Source organism: Penaeus monodon, chromosome 2 (assembly GCF_015228065.2).
Source record: "Penaeus monodon isolate SGIC_2016 chromosome 2, NSTDA_Pmon_1, whole genome shotgun sequence".
In the NCBI taxonomy this organism is placed as follows: Eukaryota; Metazoa; Arthropoda; class Malacostraca; order Decapoda; family Penaeidae; genus Penaeus; species Penaeus monodon.
The window spans coordinates 4,452,740-4,462,739 of NC_051387.1; the positions used below are offsets into that span (position 1 = coordinate 4,452,740).

General features: G+C 41.8%; 1 protein-coding gene across 10 annotated transcripts in view; it reads left to right on the forward strand.

Moving 5' to 3' along the window:
- The window catches only part of LOC119580352, a 106,710-nt gene that overhangs the window by 83,848 nt on the left and 12,862 nt on the right, over positions 1-10,000 (forward strand). For 7 of the 10 annotated variants that reach the window (XM_037928460.1, XM_037928507.1, XM_037928491.1 and 4 more), the window contains exon 1: positions 6,476-6,783. The exons of the other annotated variants lie outside the window; for them this stretch is intronic. In XM_037928460.1, the coding sequence (XP_037784388.1) occupies positions 6,730-6,783 (54 nt within the window). In that variant the 5' untranslated portion in view covers positions 6,476-6,729. Of the gene's footprint in view, positions 1-6,475; positions 6,784-10,000 lie in introns of those variants that run through there. 10 annotated transcript variants of the gene reach the window in all.

The following is a 10,000-nucleotide window of genomic DNA, read 5'->3' on the forward strand; positions in this document are numbered from 1 at the left end:
TAGACATATGTATATATATATATATAAATAGATATAGATATAGATATATATATATACATATACATATACATGTATACATATATAGATAGACAGATAAATGTATACAATATATAAAAAATATATAAAAACACGCCCACACACACATACATACATACATACATACATACATACATACACACACACACACACACACACACACACACACACACACACACACACACACACACACACACACACACACATACATATATATATATATATATATATATATATATATATATATATATATATATATATATGTAAATGCATATGTATATACACATATACATACATACATGTGTGTGTGTGTGTGTGTGTGTGTGTGTGTGTGTGTGTGTGTGTGTGTGTGTGTGTGTGTGTGTGTGTGTGTGTGTGTGTGTGTGTGTGTGTGTGTGTATGTGTGTGTGTGTGTGTGTGTGTCTGTGTCTATACTGCATTTCGCATTTTGGAACCAACAACAGACCTCCGTACATGCAGCGGAGGAACCTCGCACTCAGAAACGTTTAAACATGAACCCAAACGTTGTAAGCAGGAAACAGGATGATGCAATAATGAACTCAATTAAGGAAGGAGGTCGTAAGGAACTAAGGTGTGCTTGCTTTTCCTCTATCCGTCCATTAATTACCGTATATAAGAGGATCAAATTAATCACACAGATGAATAATGACCAGATCCTGTATCTCAAACAGGCGTAGGAGGCATGTATTTATAAGTTCAACATTACGTAACGTTTTGTCTAAATATATCTCATCAGCTGTTACAGTTACGTCGGGCTAACTAAGTGACATGTTCAGAGGCTACGTTCAGTTTCCTAAAACGTTTGAGAAATCGCGTGAGGCGGGAAATTTATCGTCAGTTAGCGCCATCTTCCTATTTTGCTTTCAGAGAAGTATTTAATCGGCGTGACTCTTCAATCTTATTTATTTGGAATAGTCAAGGGCGACATGCAATACCTCTAATGATAACTAAAGAAATACAGTGTATGTTGGGTAAATATTTAGAGGCACAAATGTTTAGAAGCATTGTTATATGCATATCTAACAAAGGAAATATCTCAGAGTGGACAATACGCTGCTGTATTGTGAAGTGGGCAGACGCCATCTTGAAGAGAATGAATTTTGATTTATCCAAATCTCACAGTCCGCCACAATCACCCTCTCCCTCTCCAGATCGAATTGACGTAACCTATAAGTCTAATCTTTGTTCTTATTTCTGGAATCGTCTCGCTGCTTCTCCGTCTTATCTGTGTCTTAAGATCCCAGGCATGTCGTTCTGTTTATGTTATTAGGGGTCCGGCGCCGCATGTGTCTCTAACGTGGTTCGTCTCTCTCTCTCTCTCTCTCTCTCTCTCTCTCTCTCTCTCTCTCTCTCTCTCTCTCTCTCTCTCTCTCTTTACCGCAACTTCGCCTTGATCTCTTTATACCGTTTATTGCAGCGTCACGGTTGAATTACGCACCCGTTATTAACGTCACTGCATACTCATGAGTGTCAGCGTGGACATCCTGTTTCCAAAACAAAAGAAAAATTCCCTCGCGTTTCCTCCCTTTGCGAAGAGAACGAATGTAAACAAAGGATCAGTGAACTCGATTTACCGCGACTGCTTGTATTTCGCGCCCGTATAGCCATTAACCCGATAAATAAACCATAGAGCACAGTGTCTGCATTCATTCCGTTTTGATTTACGTTTATATAGGCTCCAGTGAGACTGTATGAGGCAGCGCGGTCGAGGGTTGTGGGCGAAAGTAATGACATTGCTTTTCCTGGAATGATTCGTATGCAGGGCCGCTTTGCCGGTGTTTCCCAGACCTTCTGCCGTGCGTGCGTCTGTTCCCTGAAATACATATCCGTATGGAAAGGATGACCTTAGTTAAGGAATATAAATATATGAACTAAGTGATGCAACCCCCCCCCCCCTCCAGCATATCTACCAGAGTACTGCATTTCGATTTTTATTCAACTGCGTACTCATGTTATTGTGTGCGTATTTATTTGTATAATATACACATATAATTATATGCATACATTCTCACACACACACACACACACACACACACACACACACACACACACACACACACACACACACACACACACACACACACACACACACACACACACACACTTTCGAACCCAGAATCGAAAAAATGTCGACAAGAAATTTGAAGAAGGCTGACTCTTCACACTGGCTCTCATGGACACGAAACCCATTCAAGAAGAAAATTCCACTCATGGCACTCGATTGTCACAGGGGAAGGATTGCAGGATATTAATCAAGCAAAGTAAATTCCACAAGAAATATCCGAAATTCGTAAGAATAGTTGAAAGCAAGAAGAGGAGGAGGAGGGGGAGGAAGAAGAAAAAAGAAGAAGAAAAGGAGGAGGAGGAAGCAGAAGATGAAGAAGAAGAGGAAGAAGAGAGAGAGAAAAGAGAGAGAGAGAGAGAGAGAGAGAGAGAGAGAGAGAGAGAGAGAGAGAGAGAGAGAGAGAGAGAGAGAGAGAGAGAGAGAGAGAAATAGAAACAGAGAAAAAGAAGAAAAAAAAACACAAAACAAATATGTAGACAGTAGAGAAGGCGATAGCAGGAGAGGAAAGGAAGGGAGGGAAAGAGAGGGAAGGGTTTCGTGACCAAGAAAACGATACTCGAGAATTTATGTCTCTCCTCAAAGTAGAAGTTGCGATAGTCTAAGGGTTATAAGTGGCAGTTGCCAGTCAAGCAGGCGGGGGGGGGGGGGGGGGATCTTATAAATGATAAATTATCGCGTCGTGATGATATGGAACCTGTATGGTGGTGATGACTCGTATGGTGGTCGAGGTAATGGTAATCTGGATAATGATAATGATTATAATGGTTATTCCAATAATAATAGAAATAATAATGATATTCATAGTGGTGGTGTGGTGGTGGTGGTGGTGGTGGTGGTGGTGGTGGTGGTGGTGGTGGTGGTGGTGGTGGTGGTGGTGGTGGTGGTGGTGGTGGTGGTGGTGGTGGTGGTGGTGGTGGTGGTGGTGTTAGTGATGGTGATGGTGATGAAGATGATGATGAAAATGCTAATACCAACAACAATGATAAAAACAATGATAATAATAAAAATGATAACATTCACAATACCCCGAGTACACGAAACAGATTAAACAAAAAGAAGATACAGAGAAATTAATCCCATGAATGAATCACTAGATCATCACCCATCACCTCCCGAGTTCCTCAGAAGCAACACCTTTTTCATCAATGACGTAACAACGATCAAGGAACAGAAGTGAAACCTCCCTGGGATATGGAGAGGGAAAGAAAGAGAAGAGAAGAGAAGAGAAAAGAAAAAAGGAAAAAGAAAAAAAGGAGAGAGAGAGAAAGCACGTGGCTATTTCTTTCCTACAGGGGGCAGCACCAGTAGTTCGATCAAGGAAAGGAAGCAAAACCACATTACGGAGAATGAGAATGAGAAAACCAGAGGGAAAAAAAGGAAGAGAGAGATGAAAAAAAACAAAAAAAAAACACGAAGATATTTCTCTCCTCGATGACAAAAAGATAAGAAAAAGCCAAAGAAATAGGAAGAAGTAAAAATAAATAACACGAAAAGAGAGAGAGAGAGAGAGAGAGAATAAAGAAAAGAAAAAAAGGAATGAAAGAACGAAAAGAAAAGAAAAGAAAAAAACAGTTTTATTTCTTTTCCCAAGAGGGCAGCACTAGTAAAAGGGTTAGGCTGGGAGGTGACGTCATTGCTAGGGGGGGAGGGGGGTAAGAGGTTATTGAGGGTAAGGAGGAAAGGGGGGGGGGGAGGAGAAGGAAGTTGGGATGGTGGTGGAGAGGAGTGGGAAGTGGGGTGGTGGTGGAGAGGAGGAGGAAGGTGGGATGGTGGTGGAGAGACGGAGGAAGGTGGGGTGGTGGTGGAGAGGTGAGGATGGAGGAAGACGAGGTAAGTCTGTAAGGGCAAAGGAGGGAGGGTTGGTAGGGGGGAGGGGGAGGTGAGAAGGGGAGGGGAGATTGGTAGTAACGCAAGGGTGGAAATATTTTGTCATATTTTGTCACATTTTGTCATATTTTCCGACTCAATGTAGGTCGTTCGACAGGAAAGCGAGCGAGGAGACGAATCGCACTATGACATGTTTCGATGCATGTCTGTCGGTGTTATTTCGACAGTGATTGGTTAAAGTAAACGTCAGCGTGGGAGCGAGATGCATCAGGATATGAATCAATCAATTTCTCTCCCTCTCTCTCTCTCTCTTTCTCTCTGTCTCTGTTTCTGTCTCTGTCTCTCTCTATCTATCTCTCTCTCTCTCTCTCTCTCTCTCTCTCTCTCTCTGTTTCTGTCTCTGTCTCTCTCTCTCTCTCTCTCTGTCACCCTTACCCTCAACCTCTCCCTCACCTTCACCCTCTTTCTCTCCCTTTCTCCCCCTCCCTCTCTTCCCCTCCCCCCCCCCCCCCCTCTCTCTCTCTCTCTCTCTCTCTCTCTCTCTCTCTCTCTCTCTCTCTCTCTCTCTCTCTCTCTCTCTCTCTCTCTCTCTCTCTCTCTTTTCTCTCTCTCTCCCCATCTCTTTCTCTCTCTCTTTTCGACCTTCCTTTCTTAATTGCTTACGCCTACTTGCCAAGACCTATATTGCAAGGGAAGCACAAGCTTTCTCCCGCCCACGCTTAATTAACTCATTAATTAATTTCCTCGCTCATTGCTCATATCCTCCTCTTTCGTATATTCTTCTTCTTATTCTTATTTTTTTCCTACCGTTTTCTTGATTATCTTTTCTTCTTTCGTTTTGTTCCATATCATCTTTTTTTCTTCTTTTTTTCTTTTTCTTCTTTTTTGTTTCCTTTTTTTTTTCTTCTCCCTCTCCCTCCATCTTCCCCTTCTCCCTCCCCCTCTACTTCTCCCTCTCCCTCTCCCTCTCCTTCTCCCTCTCCCTCTCCCTCTCCCTCTCCCTCTCCTTCTCCCTCTCCCTCTCCCTCTCCCTCTCCTTCTCCCTCTCCCTCTCTGACACACACATACCAGTGACTGGTATGCAACCCGAACAAGACCAGATGTTTTAAATCGGTGTCACAGGATCCAACACCCTTATAGCGCCCGATCCCTTTCCACGATGTTCATTTATTTTTCTTCTTGATGAGTTTATACTCGCCACGAGAGTAGAGTCGCCGGAAGGAAACGAATTTTCAAAGTATGAATGAGAAAATATTTTCCAAGGCAATAAATAGAAAAGTTTGTGGGAAAAAAAAGAAAAAAAAAGGACTTCCGTTTCCCTTAGCATTCTTTTGAATCTGTTTAAATGTGGTTTACGACCTTCTCCGTTCCTCACCTCGAGACTAATGTCTGTTTAGAACAAGATGATTAACTAAGGAGGAAGGAGAGGGAGGAGGGAGGAAGGGAGGGAGGGGGGAGGGAAGGAGGGAGGGAGGGAGGGGGGAGGAAGGAAGGGAGAGAGGGAAAGAAGGAAGGAAGGAGGGAGGGGGAAGAAAAGAATAGGGAAAGAAAGAGAGAGGAGAGCCAAGAGCCAAGAGTAAAGAGCGAGTGAAAGCAGTAACAAATATAACAAGATAGGATTACCATAATAAGCGACCGGCAGGTTACTCCGCAAGCAATTTCCGTCCAGCACGCTTTGTGGAACCTGTCCTGATTCCGGTGCTTTACAAACCCTCCTTATAAGGCAGCGTGACGTGGATTTACAACGCCACGAGAACCACCTGCCAACACTTAAGGTCGAATCCTATATCACGTTGTTAGAGGATTTCTGACCTTAAATTGTTCCCTTGGCAGTAGCATTTTCTTGACGCTGACTTTACCCCCCGGGAAAACGGAACTATTTCTTGTTGTAGCAAATTATTCACATTTTATGGATAAATGTTGATGAAAAGGAGGTTTTAGATATACTCACTTTCGTACCTGATGCAATACAATTTTTTTTTTTTTTTTTCAATTTCGGTGCAGAATACCTGTATACGTTTTGGGGAGATCGAGGTACGTTTTGAGCATCAGTGAGCAATGATTTTGAACTCCCTAATATAATATTACAGAAACCATGACTATCCGGGTCGATACTGATATGCAGTTATATGTCGACTGATGAAACAATCGTGATCAGGTGAACCGCATCACCAGGGATTCATCTCCAGGGTTCATCTCAACCAATTAGCATTAGCTTAACCTTGCATCATCAGGATTCATGTCTCAATCATGCTTCGCGAAAAGGACAGCCAACAGTCTCAATTCCTTATTCACTAATTCTTTAACCCTTACACCTCTAAAATCTTTTAAAAATCCACAACTGGACAAATGTCATATACCACGTATCCACCTACACAAAAAAATAGGAATGTCAAAAGGCCAGAATAAAGAAAAACAAAACAGAAATAGTTACGGAGATCGTTGCAGTAGGTTGGCATCCCTGGGTGACGTAGGCGATCCGGCCTTCCGATGACTCACCAAAGCGGACGTTTTAAAGCGCGGGTATGTCCCCCTCTCCTCGCAGTCTGACCCTAAACGTCGTGAGGAACAGGTCCTTGGAGTATGTCTACGATATAACACCTGACAGCAAAAAAAAGAGAGTGAATTACTCGATTATATCCGATAATTTATGGTGATTTTCTAACTTGTGGTGATTACATATACATACGAGTTTTTTTTGGAGTTGAAATATCCCTCGTCGTGTTTTGGGATAAAATATTGAATTCGAGAAGAAAAAAAATATATTACAAAACGACAAGATGGTGAGGTGTTTAATCCACGGACATAATCAGCAGTACAAAATGACCTGCAAGGTACGTATCAAGTGTTTTCTTCTTTTTTCCACAGGGATTAGACACGTGTTCTGTTGTGTCCCTCCAGACGAAGTACATGTGACAGATCGTTCGTTATCTGTGTTCCGTAATCTTTGTTTTGTTGAAGTAACTGCACTACATCAATCGCCTACTTCGCTATATGTACTAATTATAGGGAATATACTTGACTTACAATAACTTGATTTTTAACGAATAACGACACCACAAAACATTGTTTTCAAATATCCCTCGCTTCACATGACCAAAAAAAAGAAAAAGGAACACAAACAATCCCCGATAATAAGAAATAAAATGAAGACAACGGCAAAAATTCTAAATTTCACCGCACATCTAAAATCCTACATAACGTTGCAAAATCAGCTCCATTGTTTCCTCCCAAAAATCTATTTATACTGCGAATGCGTCCGTACGTGCGGTCTCTTGGCAAAGGGCGGCTGAGAGTTCCTGACACCCCTCCCTGACACCCCCGACATTGGCAGGGAGTGGAAGGGGAGGGGCCCTGAGAATGAGACGAAGGGGGGGGGGGGAAGGTGAAGGGGTATGGGGGCACTGAAAGCACCTGGGGAGTAGAGGGGGGGTGAGGGGAGGGGAGGGGACACTGAATGCACTTTGGAAGGGGGGGTAGAGGGGGCACTGTAAGCACCTGGAGAGGAAGGGGTGAGAGGGTAGAGGGGGGCATTGAAGCGCGTGGGGAGGAGGGGGAACAAGGGGAGGGGAGGGTAAGGGTAAGGGTAAAGCACTTGGGGAGGAGAGGAGAGGCCTCTCACACGCGGCAGTGACCGTGCAGTGGTCGTGCAGTGCCGTGGGTCCGGTCCTGTTCTGCAAGCGCCGTTCGTGATGGAGAATATTATATTACTTAAGCAGAGGCATCGCGAAAATAGTGTGAGTGTATATACTGTGCCTTGGGATTTTTGGCGCTGGGAATTTTGGCGCGCTTTGGAAGATGTGCAGTGCGCTTCATCTTCTTGGCGTGATTGCCTATCTATCTTTATATATCTGTCTATCTATCCATCATATATGTGTGTTTCTGTGTGTATACATACATACACACACACACACACACACACACACACACACACACACACACACACACACACACACACACACACACACACACACACACACACATATATATATATATATATATATATATATATATATATATATATATATATATATATATATATATATATATATATATAAACATATGCACGTATGTATGTATGCATTTGTGTGTATATGGATTTGCTTGTGACCGTGACTTTACATATATATATCTCTACATATGTATCCCAGTCTACATATTTTTTTCTCTCTTTGTTTCATCTTTCCACCTATTGGATTATTATTGTGACTATGCAATGTAAAATATCTCTATATCTTCTTAATGTTGCTAAAATCAAATCAAGATCAGAATATCTATCTAAAATAATATATCTAAATTATATATATATATATATATATATATATATATATATATATATATATATATATATATATATATATATAATCCACATATCCTTTTAATAGTCTTAAAATCAAATCAAGATAAAATAAATAAATAAATAAATAAATAAAAACTATTGAAAAATCAAATGCAGTTCTTTGATGTCTTAAGCAAACACGGGCAATTACAAGAGACATTTAGTGACCCAATTTAATTACTTCGGCGACCCAAGTTAAGATCGCGATCCCTGTGCTGGTGGTCACTATATTTGTCGCAGAAGGAAAACTGGATCTCACTTCTGGTGTTTTATTTGCGAGAAAAATCAGCTGTTGAGAGAGAGTGGTGTGGCGTGTTCAAATATGGAAATAGGGATCATGGCAAATATGTTCGGAAACACATTTAGATACACAAGTGAATATGCAGAGAGATACACGCACGCACAAACGAACGCGCGCACGCACGCACGCACGCACGCACACGCACACGCACACGCACACGCACACGCACACGCACACGCACACGCACACACACACACACACACACACACACACACACACACACACACACACGCGAACACGCACGCACGCACAGGCAACAATAATATAATAATAATAATAATAATAATAATAATAATAATAATAATAATAACAATAGCAACAGTAACAACAACAATAATAATATTTGCATTAAAAAAATAAAATGAAAGTAAATATAAAAACAAACAAATAAAAAAATAAATTAAATTCACATTATCGCGAACCAGCATCCGATCTCACGAGGCCTTCCACTTCACACGAAAGTCCTTATCTCCGCACACCGGAATCCCCAGACAAGCAAGATTCACAGGATTTTCAACTGCTAGGATTTAGAGAGAAGGGGACGCAGGCACACCGTGGGTCGGCAAGCAGTCGCCGTTGCTTGAAATGCTCTTCTGCTTGCTCGCTCGCTCCTCTCGATCGCTTTCGTCTATAAGTGTGTTTAGACAGTTAAGTGAGGGATCAAGAGGGAAGGGCGAAGGTGTTTGTCTGAAGAGTAATTCGACACTGTTTTCATACTCTCTCTTTTCCTCTGAAGTGTCGGCTCTTTGCGGGAGTTCGTGCCCTTCATATAATGCAGTTAACGTCAGCGTAAAGTCGAGCGCCAGAGCCTTTGTGTAAACTTTGAGCATGTTTGTCCTCGTGAAAGTATTTCCCCCGGACTGCCCCCGAGGACGCTGCCGACGCCGCCGACGCTCCTCGTAACAGCAGCTTCCGAAAAGATGTTGTGTAATGCTTTTATTCTCATTCCCTTCACGGTTTTCACCTGTTGTCCCTCTTTATCGCGTGCTCTCTTTATTCCTTTTACATAAGCGTGGTTATTTATATATCTTTTATTTTTTTTATCACGTCAGAACCAAAGCTTTTATTTGATAAAGGGGATTGGTGATTGCGTTGTTCTTTGCCACATAGAATGACTATGTGCAAATAATTATGAATCAATACATTGCTCTGCCAACTGTGCTTTATTGCTTGGTCATGGCAGCCCATACGTATTCGTTTAAGCGTAGGATAGTCAACCGGGCCACGAGTTAAGCACATTGAAAATATAAAAGGTGGTTTTTCAGAGAGATTTATAGGCTAGGGAACAAGTTATTAATGCAGCGCAGTAAGGTTTTACATTGTATTTACGAGTATTTCAGGTAAAAAAAAAAATGTTCAAGATTCTAAAGAGTTTTGTCTAGTCAATATTTTCCTTTTCGGCGAAATTCAT